The sequence below is a fragment of the Rhinopithecus bieti genome, unplaced genomic scaffold (genome assembly GCF_001698545.2).
Source record: "Rhinopithecus bieti isolate Rb0 unplaced genomic scaffold, ASM169854v2 scaffold_11508, whole genome shotgun sequence".
Taxonomy (NCBI): domain Eukaryota; kingdom Metazoa; phylum Chordata; class Mammalia; order Primates; family Cercopithecidae; genus Rhinopithecus; species Rhinopithecus bieti.
In genome coordinates this window covers 70,006-90,732 of record NW_016806932.1, presented here as the reverse complement: position 1 = coordinate 90,732, position 20,727 = coordinate 70,006, and the positions used below count along the sequence as shown (strand labels likewise).

The 20,727-nt window shown below is 42.3% G+C and overlaps 1 protein-coding gene across 1 annotated transcript in view; it reads right to left on the bottom strand.

Annotated features, from left to right (window-relative positions):
* Window positions 1–1,968: 1,968 nt before the first annotated feature.
* PPIL6 (peptidylprolyl isomerase like 6) overlaps window positions 1,969–20,727 on the bottom strand; it is a 44,735-nt gene continuing 25,976 nt past the window's right edge. The window contains exons 8-10 of the mRNA XM_017878763.1: window positions 11,736–11,813; window positions 9,362–9,497; window positions 1,969–2,168 (exon numbers count right to left, since the gene is read on the bottom strand). Of these exons, the coding sequence (XP_017734252.1) occupies window positions 2,057–2,168; window positions 9,362–9,497; window positions 11,736–11,813 (326 nt within the window). The 3' untranslated portion in view covers window positions 1,969–2,056. The remainder of the gene's footprint in view (window positions 2,169–9,361; window positions 9,498–11,735; window positions 11,814–20,727) is intronic.

The following is a 20,727-nucleotide window of genomic DNA, read 5'->3' as shown; positions in this document are numbered from 1 at the left end:
ACTACCATTTTGTAAGTGTAACCACTGGGGAAAATGGGTGAAATATACACAGGACTGCTCTGTACTTTTTTTGCAACTTCCTGTGAATCTATAATTATTTCAAAAGAAAAAAAAAAAGGTCTATGCCTACTTTTGGCAAGCCCCTTATCTACTAGAAGCCTGCTCTTTTAAGACTGATGTAAATAGAGATTGTTCTTGGAAGACAAACCTCATTCTGCTTAGGGTAAGAAAAGCACTCTCGGCTGGGCGCGGTGGCTCACGCCTGTAATCCCAGCACTTTGGGAGGCCAAGGTTTGGGCGGGTCACGAGGTCAGGAGATTGAGACCATTCTGGCTAACATGGTGAAACTCCGTCTCTACTGAAAATACAAAAAATTAGCCAGGCGTGGTCGCGAGCGCCTGTAGTCCCAGCTACTCAGGAGGCTGAGGCAGGAGGATGGCGTGAACCCGGAGGCAGAGCTTGCAGTAAGCCAAGATTGCGCCACTGCACTCCAGCCTGGGCGACGGAGCGAGACTCCATCTCAAAAAAAAAAAAAAAAAAGCCCCCTCAGTCTGGGCAGACGAGGGGCATAGGGTAGTGGTGTAACAGGAGCTGAGCAAGGTCACCAACAGCAGAGTCAAGCACTCTGCTGACTACACTACACCATGGGGGCTGGAACCAGTTCCTTATACCTTGCAGTGATTCCCAGATGACTAGTGCCCAGCTGTCTAAATGGGAACCCTGGGGAAAGAGCTAAATGAACACAGAATCTGTGCCCCATGCCTGGAAACCCTGGGGAAAGAACCAAATAAACACAGAATCTCTGCCCGACGCCTGGGAACTCTGCCTCAGTAGGTCAAGGACAAGGTCTGTTAGGTTACATTTTAAAAGCTCCCCAGGTGATATCAGCTTGAGAACTTCAGACTACAGAGTAGTGATAAAACTGAATCTCCAGTAACATCACATGAGTCAGCCACCATGGCGACTGTAACACAATCCCCTGGTTTTCACAGGGTTGGTATGGCTCAGAGAGATAAGGATGATGTTCATGTCGTGTATGAAAACATCCAAAGTATAGATACCCTTTCTGAATGCTATGTATAAATAATAAAATATTAAAACGAATTGCTTTTTCTTTTGCATCATTCCTATTTGGTTACTTACCAAGTTTCTCCTGGGAGTACATGTAGTTACAAACAAGAACATAATTTTATGACATATGTCTTAGGCTATCAAGTATGTTGCTAAATTAAGAATTTTTTTTGTCTACAAGTAACAAAATTCTCAACCAACAGTAACATAAACAACACAATACAGGGCTCTGTTAGTCTCATATACTAAGAAGTCCAGAGTAGGTGGTTGCTGGTATTGGTTCCGCAGCTCAAGAGACTAGGGCTGACATCTCTGCAGTACTTGGCCTTCTTTTTTTTTTTTTTTTTTTTTGAAACAGAGTCTCACTCTGTCACCAGGCTGGAGTGCAGTGGCAAAATCTTGGCTCACTGCAACCTTTGCCTCCCGGGTTCAAGCGATTCTTCTGTCTCAGCTTCCCAAGTAGCTGGGACTACAGGTGCATGCCACCATGCCCAGTTAATTTTTATAGTTTTAGTAGAGACAGGGTTTCACCATGTTGGCCAGGATGGTCTTGATCTCTTGACCTCGGGATCCACCTGCCTCGGCCTCCCAAGTGCTGGGATTACAGGCGTGAGCTACCGCGCCTGGCCTCGGCCTTTTCTTTATGGCTACGAAATGACAGCTGCAGCTCCAGCCTCTCCACATTCCAGACAGGATGAAGGGGAAGGGGCAGGACCACTGGCATTCTACTCCTGTCTCACTGGCCACAACCATCTCTTGTGGCCACCCGTGGCTGAGAAGGAGTCTAGGAAACTGAGTATTGTCCTTTCACAGTCTCTATGGCAGAGACAGGAAAGGAAGATGGGGAGGGATTGGGTGTCGATGAGGCAACCTACAGTGTCTGCCACAGCTTTCAAATTACAATTTATCAAGTACTGTTTAATTAAATCAAACAGCTGATCAGATACAAAGTAATAAATTATCACAGAAAATATTGATATGAAAATCAAGCATAAGGATCTCCACTGTCAGTAATTCTACACATATGTATTGGTCTTTCATTCTCTGTTGGAACTAATTCTAGTTGTTTAAGCACTTCTGTTCCTTCAATCAATTGCCTACATAGGAGAAAAAAACAGAAAATTTAGTCAGTCATAAGTTTTCATATTTAACTTACATTCCGAAATGGAGTCCTACCCAGCTATAGTCAAGATTATTTCCTACAAATTAAATGAACATCAGCTCTAAGTATCTTAAACCTCTCTGGATGTGTGCACTTTGCCACACCTACAGTACTCAGGACCATCATCCAGGTAGCTGGTCTCCTGCTGCAGCTCTGAGCTGGCTTCCTCCATCTGCTTGGCACCTTCCCCTCTGTTCTTCTCCCTGCAGTCAGCGTGATTTTTTTTCTTTTTCTTTTCTTTTTTTTTTTTTGAGACAGGGTTCTCACTTTGTTGCCCAGGCTGGAGTGCTTTGGCTTGATCTTAGCTCACTACAGCCTTGACCTCCTGGCTCAAGTGATCCTTCTGCCTCAGCCTCCTGAGTAGCCAGTGCTTACAGGTGTGTGCCACTAGGCCTGGCCAATATTTTTATTTATTTATTTTTGTAGAGAAAGGATCTTGCTATTGCCAGGCTGGTCTTGAACTCCTGGCCTCAAGCAGTCCTCCCACTTTGGCCTCCCAAAGTGCTGGGATTATATGTGTGAGCCACCACACCTGGCCAGCATGGTCTTTTAGAAATAGCAATCTGTTTTCATCTCCTTGCTCAAAACACAACAATAATTTCCCATTATCCTTAGGATGAGGACCAAAAATCCCTGCCATTGCCTACCAGGGCCTGCATGGTCTATCTCCCATGGCCTTTCAGGGAGGTTGGGCCACATGCTTCCTTTTGCTCTCTGCGCCAGCCAGACTAGCTTTCAGTACCTCAAGAGCTCCACACTCCCTTCTTCCACAGCTCCTGTGTTACTCCCCAACCCCTACCCTTTGGCATGGTCACCTCCTGGTCTTCCTTCAGACCTCAGCTCAGTCATCACTTCCTTGGGGAAGTTTCCCAGGCCACCTTGCTTATGTTAAGTTCCCTCTCTCTCCTTTAGAGAAGTTGCCAGGGTTGAAACCTTACATTTATTTGTATGCTTCTTTGACTGATTTCTGATTCTCTCATGATGGCAGGGATCATGCTTGTGCTCAGGCTCAGTGCCTAGCATAATGCCTGGCACATAGCAAGCACCTGACAACATCCACTGAGTGGATGAATAAAAGACAGCTCAAAGCCATGCTAGTTTCGACTGATGTGGTGACTCATGCCTGTAATCCCAACACTTTGGGAGGCCAAGGCAGGCAGACTGCTGAGCACAGGAGTTCGAGACTAACCTGGGGACAACATGGTGAAACCCTGTCTCTATTAAAATACCAACAATTAGCTGGGCTTGGTGGTGCACGCCTGTAATTCCAGCTGCTCGGGAGGCTGAGGCAGGAGAATTGCTTCAACCCAGGAGGTAGAGGTTGCAGTGAACTGAGTTTGCACCACTGCACTCAGCCTGGGTCATAGAGTGAGACTCATCTCAAAAATAATAATAAAATAAAATTTAAAAAAATAAAAAATAAAAAAAGTCATGCTAGTTTAGATCTCCATAGACACTTGCTGGCCATGAGCTAGAACTTTCTGGGGAGTGGAGCTAGACTTCTGATGGTTCTTTCAATTAAAAGAGGGCAGAGAGACAGGCCAAGACATAGGACTGGTGCCCTCTGCCAGTGCTTGGGCTGGGACAGTGGCTGAGGGGAAGGGTGCAACTTCCATCTCATGAACCTTTACAGGGGCATGGTCAGTGCAAACACCAACTGTACTCTAGCCCTCTCTTTGCCTTTGGGATCTGTTTTTGCCATCCAAATAAAAAACCACGACACAGGACAATACAAGATACGTTCCAAGGATGAAGGGCAGAGGATAAATAGATTCATTTCTGTCCAAAGAGAGTACGAAGCCTGTTCTCCAACAAGAAAGGATAAGCAAAGGCACAGAGACTGTTCTTGGAGTGATGGTACTATGGCCTGGTTGCATCTTGGCTGCTAGTCTACAAATTGCGTTCAAATTACATTTCCAGCTCTGACTCAGCTTGAATATCCACCTCCTGGGATGCCACCAACTGGCTATCCTATAGGTATCCTAATATGAAACTTGTCTAACTTGAACTCATGATCTTCTCTCCCAAATCCTCCTCCTTATAGTCTCTATCTTGGTGAATGGTACCACCCCTCCAATCAGTTCCCAAATCCTAGGAGTTACTCTAGACCTGCACTGCCCAGTATGGTCACCACTAGCTACATGTGGCTATTTAAACTTAATTATAGGCTGGGAGTTGCGGTGGCTCACACCTGTAATCCCAGCACTTTGGGAGGCCGAGGCGGGTGGATCACTTGAGGTCAGGAGTTCGAGGCTAGCTTGGCCAACATGGTGAAACCCCATCTCTACTAAAAATACAAAAATTAGCTGGGCATGGTGGTGCACGCCTGTAATCCCAGCTACTTGGGAGGCGGAGGCATGAGAAGTGCTTGAACCTGGGAGGCAGAGGTTGCAGTAAGCTGAGATTGCACAGAGTGAGACCCTGTCTCAAACAAAACAAAACAAAACAAAACAAAACCCCACCTTAAATAGAATTAAATATAGTTCCTTAGTCACACTAGCCACATTTCAAATGCCTAGAGGCCACATGTGGCCAGTGGTTGTCATACTAGGTCGTGCAGACTACAGGACATTTCCATCATCACAGAGAGTTCTACTGGACAGTGTTGGTCTGGACTCCTCTCAGGCCCTCACCCCTGACTCTAACTTCTTTGTTTTTTGAGACAGTCTTACTCTGTCGCCAGGCTGGAGTGCAGTGGCGCAATCTCGGCTCACTGCAACCTCCGCCTCTTAGGTTCGAGCATTCTCCTGCCTCAGCCTTCCGAACAGCTGTAATTACAGGCACCCGCCACCATGCCCGGCTAACTTTCTGTATTTTTAGTAAAGATGGGATTTCATCATGTTGGCCAGGATGGTCTCGATCTCCTGACCTCGTGATCGGCCCACCTCAGCTTCCCAAAGTGCTTCTTGACTCTTAACTTCTCAATGTCTTGAGTTTGTCCACTTATCGCCTGCTCATCTGTACTGCTGGTGCTTTAGAGCAGGACTTCATTTATAGCCTATTATAACCAGAGCTTCTTAAGTGGTCTTGCTACTTCCTTTTCATTCTTTGCCAAATCATTCCTCACTTCTGCTAAAGAGATTTTTCTTCAAAATGAGAAGCTGGTTGTGTTGCTCACAATGTAAAATTCTCCCATGGCCCCCATCACCTTTGGGTGAGGCTTGTGCTCAGCAGCATGGCACCCATAGTCTGTTGGGAGCTGAACCCTTGCTGACCCTCTTTTTTTTTTTTTTTTTTTGAGACAGAGTCTCGCTCTGTCGCCCAGGCTGGAGTGCAGTGGCCAGATCTCAGCTCACTGCAAGCTCCGCTCCCGGGTTGACGCCATTCTCCTGCCTCAGCCTCCCGAGTAACTGGGACTACAGGCGCCCGCCACCTCGCCCGGCTAGTTTTTTTGTATTTTTTAGTAGAGATGGGGTTTCACTGTGTTAGCCAGGATGGTCTCAATCTCCTGACCTCGTGATCTGTCCGTCTCGGCCTCCCAAAGTGCTGGGATTACAGGCTTGAGCCACCGCGCCCGGCCAGCTGACCTCTTATCCAGCCTCCACCCTCTCCATTCTCCCCTAGGCACTAAGCTCTGCCCAGACCAGATGACTCGTAGATAAGATGCTCTCTTACTCCTCAGGGCCTCTCTGCAAAAGCTCTTCAATTTTCCTAAAATTGATTTGACTCATTGTAATTTCTAGCTTCTCTATCTGGCTAACTTCTACGTGACTTTTCACTCCTCAATTCACCTTCTCATGACACTTTCCATGACCCCCTCCCACCTTACAAGTCTCTTGAAATAATTCCCCTCCAACTAACCCCTCTCTACCATGGGTGCACGTGAATGGAGAGCTTACAGGCTTGTTTTGTGATATTCTTTCTTTACGAGCTCACTGGGCCAGCCATGCTCTGTGGATTGCTACAGTCGTTCCTGAAGGACATTCCCAGTATCATCCACCTGAGGGATCATGTACCTGAAACCAGGCTTGGAAGGAGTGCCTGTCTTGGATGACAGAGGAAAATTCTGTATCTCTCTGGACCTTGCTAACCATGTCTGGGCTTCCAAAAGCTCAGACATACCTGGGGATACTGAGAGATGATAGGGAAGAGGCAGTTCTACAACTGGGAAGGAAGTATCCCTGAAGGAGCTCTATTTCATTAGTTTAACTAGATTATCTAGTTGCCTATTATGTTTTACCTTTCTGCTTCTCCCTTAGCGTTCTATAAGGTCTTGTTTAAATATTCCAGCCCAGCCTCAACTGTGATTTGGAGACTTTTTTTTTTTTTTTTTTTAATTTGGAGATTTAAGGAATACACTGAGATCCTACTTGAGGCAGAATAGCAGAATAGAAGGAGGGCAGTGCCTCCCTGAGGCTAGAGTGATGATGATAAAAATTAGAGATTTCCCCAAGAGGAAGGTGGATCATAGAGAACAGGAACCATCAAAAGGAGACCGAGTGCTCTCCACTCCACTGCCGCCCTGTAAGGCTCTGTGTTCACTTTGGTGAAAGGAGTTGGAGGGTGTTTTCTTACCCGTCTGCCAATGCACCCTTTACATGGTTTGCATAGCCCATGTCTCACTGTCACATAGCTATTGGCTATTTGACTTATTTTTCATAACATACTCTAAGCTCCCTGAAGAGCAGGGATTGTACATTGTCACTCTTTTTCCCCAGCACTGAGTACCATGAATGGCATACTGCAGGTGCCTAACAAAATTCTGTTTGAGTGAGTTGAGGAAACAGCAGAAGTGAAGGCTGAACAAAGGATGTGGAGCCAGAGAGTGGAGGACCTGGAATGCCACTCTAGACTTCAGGCTGTGCAGATGTGGAGATGGTAATGGAGGCACTAAAAGTTTTAAAGTAGTCATGTTTGTGTTTGAGAAAGGTACCTTTAGCTAAGATATAAAGGATCACCAGGAAGTTGGTAGAGGATAGAGACTGTCAGCAATATGACAGAGATTTAAATGATCCAAGAAATGCTATTTGGATTTAAAACTATTTTTTTTTTTTGAAACGGAGTCTTACTCTGTTGTCAGACTGCAGTGCAGTGGTGTAATCTCGGCTCACTGCAACCTCCACCTGCCGGGTTCAAGCAATTCTCCTGTCTCAGCTTCCTGAGTAGCTGGGACTACAAGTGTGTGCCTCCATGCCCAGCTAATTTTTGTATTTTTAGGAGAGACGGGGTTTCACCATGTTGGCCAGGCTGGTCTCGAACTCCTGGCCTCAGGATCTGCCCACCTTGGCCTCCCAAAGTGCTGGGATTACAGGCGTGAGCCACCGCGTCTGGCCTTAAAACTAATTTAATAATGCATTTTCAAACTCAGAATACAATTTATTTGGGACCAGGGAAAACTTAAGTCATTATTTTATGTTATGCATCTATTAACGTAATGTTATCTCTTTAAAGATATCCTATGGATGAAAATACACTTTCTATTTTTTCAACCTGGAAGTATCACAGAAAGCATTACATTAAAGGAATTATTGTAGTTAAAATGAACATTGGCATGAAATTCCAGGTGCTGGAGCGTCAGTAATTATCCCTATGGAGTGGGTGGAATAAATCTAACAGTTATTCAGAAAAATCCAAACACTTTACGCTATCTCAGGGAAGACTAAGTAAGCCCTCCCTCATATTCACTCAGTAATTAAAGAGAGATATGAAACACTGGAGTGATGAAGAGTATTTCCATCATCCATTTTAGGTCCACATGCCTTTAAGCATCTTGCTAATAATATTCTGATAATAACTATTACCTGTGATGTTTCCATATTTAAAATCGTTCAGTAAAAATAGTTACATGTAACTTGAATAGTTTTCATCTACCTCTTCATGATGTACATGGACAATTAATTAAATGACTTCACCTCTTCACTTCTACATATTAGTATATCTATATTATTAAGCACTGTGGTATGATTCATAGTAATGAAGAATTGATAATATCCTTAAGGCTGAAGACTGATAGGTGGATAGAGACACAGAAAGAACATTATTATGACTATGCCTAAATGGTTTCTGTTTTTATTTTTTTATTTTGTCTTATATATTTTTTTGAGGTAGGGCCTCATTCTGTTGCCCAGGCTGGAGTACAGTGGCACAATCATGGCTCCCAGGCTCAAGCAATCCTCCCACCTAAACTTCGTCAGTAGCTGTGACTACAGGCACATACCACCACACCCAGCTAATTTTATTTATTTATTTATTTATTATTTTATTTATTTATTTATTTTTTGAGACAGATCTTGCTCTGTCACCCAGGATGGAGTGCAGTGTACTCATTGCAACCTCTGTCATTGCAACCTCTGTCTCCCGGGTTCAAGCAATTCTCCTGCCTCAGCCTCCCAAGTAGCCGGGACTACAGGTGCACGCCACCAGGCCTGGCTAAATTTTTGTATTTTTAGTAGAGACGGGGTTTTGCCATGTTGGCCAGGCTGGTCTCGAACTCCTGGCCTCAAGTGATCTGCCTGCCTTGGCCTCCCAAAATGCTGGGATTACAGGTGTGAGCCACTGCACCCGGCCTATTTATTTATTTTTGAGACAGAGTCTTGCTCTGTCAGCTAGGCTGGAGTGCAGTGGCATGATCTTTGCTCACTGCAACCACCTCCCATGTTCATGTGATTCTCCTGCCTCAGCCTCTGGAGTAGCTGGGATTACAGGCACACGCCACCATGCCTGACTAATTTTTGTATTTTTAACAGAGATGGGGTTTTACCATGTTGGGCAGGCTGCTCTGGAACTCCTGGCCTTAAGTAATTCACCTGCCTTGGTCTGCCAAAGTGCTGAGATTACAGGCATGAGCCACCATGCCCACCCAGCTAATTTTTAATTTTTTTGTAGAGATAGGTTCTCACTGTGTTGCCCAGGCTGGTCTTGAACTCCTGGGCTCAAGCAGTCCCCGACCTCAGCCTCCAAAAGTACTGGGATTACAAGCCTGAGCCACTGTGTCTGGCCATTTTCTGTGTTTTTATAGATAGCAAACTTCTTGCAAAATATTTCTTAAATACTTTTGTCTCTTTTGTATTATTTTGCATTTAAGCCCCATTTTAGCTACCTATACACTATATACAATACTTATCCAAGTATTTTAAATGACATTTTACAGATGTGAATATTATATAGACAGATCTACAATATACATACCCAAAAGCCACAAATTTTCTATCTAGATAAGGAGTTGCTTGCAGTGTGATATAGAATTGTGACCCGTTGCTGTGACGGCCTTTGTTGGCCATTCCAAGTACTCCTCTTTTATTATGAGGAACTGAAAAGTTTTCATCTAGGAAAGACAATAATCAGTAGGTCATTAGCACATTTCTATTATCTCAATTTATTGTAACACATAAGGAACAAATAGAACCCTTGGTAACACTCTCAATCATATGCATCAATGGATTCCAAATTGTAAATACTCTATTTATTTCAAATTACTTTCAAACATTCAAATGGGCTGTTAAAAAAAATAAACTGTAAAACCTCATTAGAACTATTGGAGCGTTCAGTTTTAGTTTGTCTTTACCATAAACAAGTGTGCTAAGAAAATTAATAATGTACAAGGAAATATATACAGTATTCTAATCAAGAATAAAGGTCAGCAAACTTTCTTGTGCTATTTTGGTATTTCTTTCAAACTACCACCACGCTCATTAAAAACACCTCCTCTGAGAAGTCTTTTGTGGATCTGACCTTTCCCCTGAACCCCAAGCATCTTACACATAGTTCTTGGACAGTCCTTATAACACTCTATGTAATTATTGGTTTACATGACATTTCTTCTCTAGTAGGTGAAGGCAGGAACCGTGTCTCCTTGAGGCTTTGGCTCCAGGCTTCCTAGCACATTAATTGGCATAAGTGTGGCCCTAAATGTTTGGGCAGATTTCCATTCCATGTACTTTCCCATTCCATGTAGTTTTAAAATGTTGATGATGAAAGGAAATTAATTATGTTTATTTTTAGTAATCTTCAAATAAATTTTAATCTGAAACCTTGTTTGGATCAACCAAGATTTTGTGGAAAGCAATAGCTATTTTAGCTTAAGATTTAGAAGTAAAAAGAGTTGTATGGTGATTACCAGGCAATCAATTTGAAGATGTACCATTCCCAGCTTTGCCTCCAAGTTCAAATACACAGAAGGAAATAATGGATGAGAAATTCAGTGAAAATTTTCATTCAATAACTTCACAAATTTCTGAGAATAACTGAGAAATATGAATATTAACTGTCTATAAGATTTTATTAAACTACAATTGCTGTTATTATTTTAAGTTTCAAAACTAAGCAAACTAAGTGATTAAGCCATACCTGGGGTAGTTTCTTTCAGCCTGTTAAGTTGAAAACTGAATAAAGACCCCTGAAACCTTATGCAATGCTAATGAGGCATTTTTGTACAAATAAGTCTATATAATTATGCTGATGCTCCTTATTCATTTCAGTGAAATAAAGAAAAAAGCTCATTAATTTCACAGAAAATTGCATGAAATGGAAATCTGCCCACAGCAAAGATTCAGAGAGTTTTAACAGAATGGTGTTTGTCATTGCTTCTACATATTCTGATTTATTTTCTTAAATTCTGTAAAATTGGGAAAGAAAATTGATAGAGTTGTAACATTTTATCAAAATTTTGTGATTGTGGGAAATTTTAAAGCAGTTAATCATAATACCTATCAAAAAAATTGCTACCTATGTGAAAGCCCATGTATAAAACAGTTCAAAAAGTACCTAGAGCAGCCAGGCACAGTGCCTCACACCTGTAACCCCAGCACTTTGGGAGGCCAAGGTGGGTGGATCGCCTGAGGTCAGGAGTTCGAGACCAGTCTGGCCAACACGGCAAAACCCCATCTCTACTAAAAACGCAAAAATTAGCTGGGCATGGTGGTGCATGCCTGTAATCCCAGACACTTAGGAGGCTGAGGCACAAGAATCGGGGCTTGAAACCCAGGAGGTGGGGAGGTTGCAGTGAGCTGAGATTGGCGCCAATGCACTCCAGCCTGGGTGACAGGAGAGGACTCAGTCTCAAAAAAAAAAAAAAAAAAAAAAAAAAAAAAAAAAATTGCCCAGAGCCCTCTCATCTCCTGACCACATTTATTTAGGAGAGCATGGAAATCCTTAGAGACAATTTGAGAACCATTGCTATAAAGGGATAGAATAAATTATATTTTTAAAAGGTGCAGGTAGTCGCTGACTTAGAAACTTAAAAATGTATGGATCTGAAAAAAAGTGTGAAAACTAAATGACTATGTGTGGATTCTCTAAGTCCAGAATGTGTATGTGAATCTTAAGAACCTGAGGCTAAGCTACTTCCAGTCAGGCAGTAATGCCAGGGCCTACGGAAACCACTCAGTGGTCATGCCATAACTGGCCTACTTGGCATGATCTTGTATGCATAAAATAAAATGATGTGTAAGAAAGAACCATTAACTCTAACTAGCTTTGCAGACATAAAGTATTACAAGGGTAATTTACATGTTCTTTTGTTCTGCCGCGTCTCTCCAACTCAACTCTTTAACCGTCTGCTCACCTCGGTATTTCTTGATCTTCCCAACCCCTCTGCTTTCCTTCTGCCTCTTTTCACTTCTCTTCAAGCTTCCATAAAGCTCTAAAATTCAAGAGCTATAATTTTAATTTAAATCAAATTTAATTTTTTTAGAGAAGGCATTGTGCTAGTTGTCCAGACTGGTCTTGAACTCCTGGGCTCAAGGCCTCCTGTCTCAACCTCCTGAGTAGCTGGGACTACAGGTGTGTGCTACCACACCTGGCTAGCTATAATTTTTTTTAAAAAAATTATTTACTAACGTAAAGTTCCCTGATTTTTTTTCTAATAGTAAATTTTTGGTACATTTTATTTAACCCTTAAAACATTAAGTTGCTTTATAATTCCATGATAACAAAATGCACCCTTTGGCAGTAAACAGCACTGCTGAAGGGGGCTGAGCCTCTTTAGGTTTAAATAGAGTGAAAGCCCCCATAGAGGAATTTTTGCCCTCTTTGTTTGGTGAGGAGTGAGGCCACTGGTCAGTAAATAGGTTTGATTCAAGCCTATTTTCTCCTGAGTGTTTCTGCCAGGGACAAAGTATGTGTGGGAACAACCTACACAGAAACCAATAGCTGAAACTTGCCTGAGTAGAAAGAGCCTGTTTATTTAGGACTTTAAAAGTTGTGATTCAAAACAAAGCAAAACAGACTTTCCCTAGGTTAAAAAAAAATTAACTCGTTTATAAAATAATAAATCTAATTAAATGATACATTATTTATTGCATTATTTTTGTGTTAAGCTTAATAAAAGTGAATTTTGTGGTTGCAGTTTTTCGCAGCCCCAGTTTTAATTCTGCATCTCATGGAAATAGGACCCCATGAGAGAAATGTGGAGGAAGGACTGGCTGGCTGCTGCCTTCACATTCCCGGGCAGGTGAAGGGATGAGGGAGACAGACCCATGCCTTAGCTGTTCTGAGGACTAGCCGTGCTCTCGCTTTCACAGTTACTCATCTTTCCTTCTGGAACATCTCTCCTTCCCACTTGATTGCTTCCTGGATTTTTTATAATTTTGTGCTACCAGACCAACCGAATAATAAACACTTCACTGAACGCACTGGGACTCCATGGGCACAGTGAGGATAGCAAAGACTCTATCTGGAGACCAAATACTACAACAGTCTAAGGATAGGGTGAGGGATAATCAGCAGAGACTATCAATCCCCTGAATTGAACAGATCAATCCCCTACTGGACAGGAGGCCTATGTTCCATCTGAGGCTGTGCCTCCAAGCACAAAGCATTTGGGTGCTCTGATAATGGCTGTGGGGTGGAGAGGTACAGTGGATTCTCATCAGGGATTGGGGCCAGGAGAGTCCTTTCCCCATCCGCAACGTGTTGCTGCAGACGCAACTCAAAGCTTCTCTGTGCCTCCGTGCCCAACTCTCCAGGCAGCTATTCTTTCTTTTCCCACGGCACTCAGTTCCTTCCTTTCTAACAGCAACTGGCACAGCACCTGTAGTTGATCTGTTTTAACATCTGCCTGCACAAAACCACTACAAGCCTTCAGAGTAGAAACTCGGTTATACCATCTTTGTTGCCACAGGCCCTAGCACCATGTGAAAACCTACCTTGGAGTTTAGTATTTTATGAATGACTAAAGGAATGGTGTCACTTGCATGCTTTCATTTGATAAAGCTGTCTGCAGGAATTTAGAAGGAAAGTAGCTATTACTTTTCCCTTTCACTGTGGCCATTGATTCAATAAAGATATCTTTTCGGCCGGGCGTAGTGGCTCTTGCCTGTAATCCTAGCACTTTGGGAGGCCAAGGTGGGTAGATCACGAGGTCAGGAGTTTGAGACCAGCCTGACTACCATGGTGAAACCCCATCTCTACTAACAATACAAAAAAATTAGCTGGGCATGGTGGCATGCACCTGTAATCCCAGCTGCTCAGGAGGTTGAGGCAGGAGAATCACCTGAACCCGGGAGGTGGAGGTTGCAATAAGCCGAGATCATGCCATTGCACTCCAGCATGGGTGACAGAGAGAGACTCCATCTCAAAAAAAAAAAAAAAATATATATATATTTTCATAACCTTTTCAATGTATTAAAATATAGACACAAAAAGCCACAGAAAACTAATGTATAAAGTTATTATAAGGCAAATACCCTTTTAACTACCACTCAGGCCAAGAAAAGAAACTTTGCCGGCCTCTGCCCAAAGTTCCTTGTCAAGCCCCTCTCTCACCCAGAAGGAATCATTCCCCCGACTTTTATATAACTATGCACTTAATGTTTCCTTGTAGTTTTAACATCCAAAATATGTATCCCTAAGCACTATAGCCTTTTCCATTTAAAAAAAATTGGTTATGCTTTTTAGGCCTCTTTTAATCTGCAGGTTCTTACCTCCATCTCTTTCTTTTCCTTACATTTATCTATTACTAATGAACCTCAGCTGTTTAACCTCGAGAATTTCTCCCAGTCTGGAGTCTGTTGATTGCACACATGGTACAGTCCAGCATGTTGCTCTGTCCTTTGTCCTGTCAGTTCTGCTAAAATACTTGTTTTGAAAATGCACATTTGCTTCAACTTGATGGATACATTAGGGAAAGTCTTGTGCATTATGAATTTCACCCCCACTTACATTCTTCCACCATGAGAAACACTAGGGAAATGAAAACTGCATTCAGCTACACGGAGCCACATAGGAACACACACACCTCAGATATCTACCAGCTACTCTGGAGCTGTGCTGAGCCTCTCCTACCCACATCTAGGGTTCTGATTGCAGAAAACCCTCCTTCCACCACTTCAAGATTGCTCAAAAGCTGCAACTCTTCCCATGCCCACCTTCACGAACTTCAGGTCTTTTACAAGGTATGTATGTTTTGTGACCATTTAACATATGTAAAACTGTATTGCTGGGTTTTTTTGGTTACTATCCTGTTTTTTAATGCCATCAAGAAAGTTTTTCTTAAACCTCATTTTCACAATAAACTCAGTGGTTTTTGTTGTACAATGCTGCAAAGTGTAGATTTTTTTGGTTTGTGTTTTGTTTTTCGAGGCAGGGTCTTACTCTGTCACCCAGGATGGAGTCCATCATGGCTCCATGATCATGATGATCATGGCTCACTGCAGCCTTGGACCTCTCCAGCTTGAGATCCTCCTACCTCAACCTACCAAGTAGCTAGGACCGCAGGTGCATGCCACCATGCCCAGCTAATTTTTTTTTTTTTAAGAGATGGGATCTCGTTATGTTACCCTGGCTGGTTTTGAACTCCTGGGCTCAAGCAATCCTCCGACTTCAGCCTCCCAAAGTGCTGGGATTACAAGCATGAGACACCATGTCTGGCCAAAGTGTGGAGATTTTTTAGGAATACATATGTCGCATTACAACAGAACTGACTGTATTTCTTGCAAATTGGCAGCTGAGTCCAGAGGCTTAATCAGACTCATATTATTTGGTAGTGTGTTCTTTCAACAGAAGCCTCATCATGTCTGATTGTCTCTGTTTTTGTGAAATTAGCAGACTGATGCAGCAAATGCTTAGACCCATTATTTCACTGGGGCCAGCAAAATGGTGACATTCCAATTCTATTTTTTCCTTTTCATTTATCAGTGGCAATACTTTTATAAAGAGATGTTTCCCCTTATCTACAATTTAGTACAGTTCATATAGGAAAGGCGGGTATTTGATTCTTTCCCTATACTTCCCACTTTTCACGATAAATTCATTTCCTAGTATTCCTCCAAAGGTAACCCATTAGCCTTTATTTGATAATATAATTATAAACTCACAGATTCGAAGTATTTGTTGGGTTTTGATCAATTGCAATTACTATTGTTCGTGAAGCTCAAATTACTCCATCTTTGGTCAGTGAGACCCTCTTCAAATTGGCTCCTGAGGCCTTTTGACATGACCCCAGTAATCTTTCAGAAAAGAAATCTCTGCACTTTGCAGCATCGTACAATAAAGGCCACTTTTGCTATCTAATAGAACATGAGGTTCCAGGCTCATTTTGTAGATTTCCTCCCTGAGATCTGGCATCTGCCATTTCTCCCAGAGACTCAGTTTCTTTAAGTGAGAAATGACATTTCAAAGCAACAATCTAAATTCTAGGACTACCCATTGCTACTGAGTTGTGGTCGTTGTTTATAGACCTTTCCAGTGAATAGAGCTATATATATAGACATTTGATACTTCTTGAGTTTAAAGTCATGTTCAGGACTATGGAATATTCTTATTAGCCTCTATTATATTTCATCTCTATCTTCTTTCTTCCACATTGAGAATCCTGGATTCTCAAGGACAAAGAAAATGATGAAATTTGAATATTCCATAATTACTCAATGACTTTATCCCACACTACATATACAACAGTCTCAAAATAACAATACTAAAAATACCATCACCAGTGTACTTTACTGAGAATTAAAAAATAAAACTTGTATATATTCATTTTCTTCTATTTTTTAAATAGATGGTATCTCCACTGCGCAAGCATATCATCATTACACAGCATACTCTCACCCTTTGAGATGGGGTCTTGCTGTGTTGCTCAGGCTCCTGGGCTCAAGCTCCTGGGCTCAAGCAATCCTCCTGCCTCAGCCTCCCAAGTAGGTGAGACTAACGGTGCATGCTGCCATACCTGGCATACTCCTCACTGAATGTGGTAAGTTCACAAATAATAATATGATTAATCCTCACCACCAGTTGTGTGTCAAGGTCTCTCTTATTATTAATATTTGGTTGTGTGAAATTCATTCTACGGCAGATTCTGCAGAAGGGGCTAATGGCAACACTATTCCCTGAAGTCTTGCATGTTGATAAACATGTGTGCCCTTTATAATTCAACATCAGTTTGACTGGATATAAAATCCTTGCTCATATTTCCTTTGCTTGAGTTCATAAATATATTATTCCACTTTCTTCTAGCATAAAGTGTTGCTGTTGCTGTCAAAGAATACGATAATCTAATTTTCTTTCCCTTAAAAATCACTTGCTCTTTTTTGCCTAGATGTCCAAATAATTTTTCAATGTCTAATAATGTTATGAACAAATAGGTCTTGGTGTTGGTTTTTCTGCTTCAAATTGTCAGGTTCATGGTATGCATTTTCAATAACTGGTTTCAATTTTTTACAGATATTTTTATTTGAGGTATAAACATTTTCACTTGAGATATATAAATATTTTTACTACAGTATAAACATATGCTTGAGGTATACACAATTGTCAAAATGCATCAAACATCTAAGATATATGTGTTTTATTAAAATTTAATAAATGTATCTTTGATGTTCAGTTTGATGCCGTATAATCATCTTCATGGTTGCTGGATTTGTCATGAACATTCCCAGGATAGAGAGTTCTATCTTCTGGCTTATCTGAGAAATCTCACTACCATCCCTCCGACCTCCTAACTAACAACAGTGATCTTCAAATCCCAAACCCCTACTTGTTAAATGGAACTCTCCCCCACTTAACGGATTCCACTTGAAACCCCTGCCACCATTACCTGGACCTGGGAAATAGGGTATCTATATCTCCAGTGCACTAATGATTCTATCTTTTGCATTCACTGTTGTGTTCATGACACAAGAGCGGAAGCCTCCCTGTGATGCTCTGATTCAACTTTAGTTGCCACATTCCCAAGGCCACAGCAAGGTAAATGGGATTCCACTTGTAAGCGAAGAGACCACATATGGTGCCTTCCGGATCAGAACATATAAGAGAAAAACAACTGCCTAGTCTGGGAAGGTGGGAGTACTGTCCCCTTCTGGAAAAGAAAGAGTGTCCCGCCACCCTCATTGGAACAGCGGAAAAATATCTCTACAGACACAACTTCGCAGCAAAGCATAAATACCACACCCTGTAGGGCTTCTGTTTGTGCCCCAACTGGCTCATTTTTGTTTGTGGCATGAATGGAAAGAAGTTACAACCTGAACTGCTCCCAACTCCCTAGGGAGTCACCTGTTCTCTTAGGAGCAGTTTTCCTTTGCATATTAAAAACTTGGAACAGAGGTGAATGTATGCTGGCCACTCTTGCCCCTCCAGGAGTCACTGTCTATAACCCCATAACACCGAAGAATACCAGAAGTAAGTGAGTAATAGGAGTAATTCTGGCAGGAATTGGCAGTGACAGGACTAGCAGCACCCTGGGGCAGCTTTGCCTACCATGACTCAACTCTAATGAACTTGACTCAATCTAGAATCCTTAGCCACCAACACAGGTCAGGCATTAAAGGGAATTCAAGAGTCCTTAGGCTCTTTGGCAAATGCAGTTCTCGATAACAGACTAGCATTGGATTATTTACTAGCTGAACATGGTGGAGTCTGTGTAGTTATTATAAAACCTGCTGAACATATTTTAACAACTCTAGACAAGTTGAGATTAACATTCAAAAGATCTATGAACAAGTTACCTGGTTACACAGATATAACCAGGGCACTGACCCCAACTATAGCTGGTCAACTATCAAGTGCTTTCCCAAGTCTCACCTGGTTTTTACCTCTTGCAGAACCTTGGAAAGTTATCTTTTTGTTTCTAATTTTTTGGCCTTTGCTTATTTAACCTCTTAGTAAAAGTTTGTGTTTTCTAGATTACAACAGTTCCAGGTAAAAAACAATGCTGGCACAAGGCTTCCAACCTATCCCATCTACTGACCTGGAGAATTAAAGTGTCCTGCCTGTGGGCCCCTTACATCAGGTATCCAGAGATTTTTTTACTCCTCCAGTGCTAGGCAGGGCCTATCCTATGCCCATGAGCTCAGCAGGAAGCAGTTACAGAAGACTGGCCTTTACCCTTCTGCAGCCCCCTTAAGATTAAGGAGGAGGACCTAATTTCTGAGAGGGAGATGAGGTAGGAGGCAGGACTTGACTCCAGAGGTGGGGCTCAGACAATGGACCAGATTGAGGACTAGCTAAAATAGGGCCAGGGTGAAAGCACCTTTCAATCAGACCTGTCCATCAGTGTGCCATGTCAATTTACTGTTGCCATGGCAACACCTGGGAGTTACCGGTCTTTTCCATGGCATCTAATGATCCAAAAGTTACTATCCCTTTCCTGCATAAACTGCTCCGTAATCTGCATGCAATTAAAAGTGGGTATAAATGTGACTGTAAAACTGTCCTGAGCTGCTACTCTCTGTCTGCGGGGTAGCCCTGCTCTGCAGGAGCAGTCACAGAGCTATAACACCACCAGAGCTGTAACACTGCCTGTTCAATAAAGCTGTTTTCTTCCAAAAAGGAATTACCAATGACATTCTTCATGGAAATAGAAAAAACAATCCTAAAATTTACATAGAACCACCAAAGACTCAGAATAGCCAAAGCTATCTTAAGCAGAAAGAACAAAACTGAAGGAATCACATTACCTGACTTCAAATTATACTACAGAGCTATAGTAACCAAAACAGTATGGTACTGGCATAAAAACAGACACAGACCAATGGAACACAATAGAGAACCCAGAAACAAATTTACACACTCATAGTGAACTCATACCCATTTTCGACAAAGGTGCCAAAGAACATAAGCTGAGGAAAATACTTCAATAAATAATGCTGGGAAAACTGGATATCCATATGCAGAAGAATGAAACTAGACCCCTACCTCTCACCATATACAAAAATTAAATCAAAATGGATTAAAGACTTAAATATAAGCCTTCAAGCTATGAAACTACTACAAGAAAACATTGGGGAAACTTTCTGGACAAATGGGATCATATCAAGTTAAAAAGCTTCTGCACAACAAAGGAAACAATCAACAAAGTGAAGAGATGGCTGGGCATGGTAGCTCACACCTGTAATTCCAGCACTTTGGTAGGCTGAGGCGGGCAGATCACAAGGTCAGGAGTTCAAGACCAGACTGGCCAACATGGTGAAACCCTGTCTCTACTAAAAATACAAAAATTAGCCAGGCGTGGTTGTGTGCGCCTGTAATCCCAGCTATTTGGGAGGCTGAGGGATGAGAATTGCTTGAACCCAGGTGGCAGAGGTTGCAGTGAGCTGAGATGGCACCACTGCATTCTATCCTGGGTGACAGAGTGAAACTCTGTCGCAAAAAAACAAACAAACAAAAAACCCACAGAAAATATCTGTAAACTACCCATCTGACAAGGGATTAATAACCAGAATATATAAGGAGCTCAAACAACTCTCTAGAAAAAAACCTAATAATCAGATTACAAAATGGTCAAAAGATTTGAATAGACATTTCTCAAAAGAAAACATACAAATAGCAAACAGGCATATGAAAAGGTGCTCAACATCACTGATCATCAGAGAAACGTAAACCCAAACTACAATGAGATATCATCTCACTCCAGTTAAAATGGCTTTTACCCAAAAGACAGGCAATAACAAATGCTGGCAAGGATGTGGAGGAAACGGGACCCTTGTACACTGTTGGTGGGAATGTAAATTAACCACTATGGAGAACAGTTTGGAGGTTCCTCAAAAAAATAAAAATAGAGCTACCATATGATCCAGCAATCTCACTGCTGGGTATATACCCAAAAGAAAGGAAATCATTGTATCAAAGAGATATCTGCACTCCTATGTTTGTTGCAGCACTGTTCACAATCACCAAGATTTGGAAGCAACCTAAGTGTCCATCAACAGATGAATGGATAAAGAAAATGTGGGAGGGGGGCGGAGCAAGATGGCCAAATAGGAACAGCTCCAGTCTCCAACTCCGCGAGCGACACAGAAGACCGGTGATTTCTGCATTTTCAACTGAGGTACTGGGGTCATCTCACTAGGGAGTGCCAGACAATGGTGCTGGTCAGCTGCTGCAGCCTGACCAGCGAGAGCTGAAGCAGGGCGAGGCATCGCCTCACCTGAGAAGCGCAAGGGGGAAGGGAATCCCTTTTCCTAGCCAGGGGAACTGAGACACACAACACCTGGAAAATCGGGTAACTCCCACCCCAATACTGCGCTTTAAGCCAACTGGCACACCAGGAGAATATATCCCACACCTGGCCGGGAGGGTCCCACACCCACGAAGCCTCCCTCATTGCTAACACAGCAGTCTGC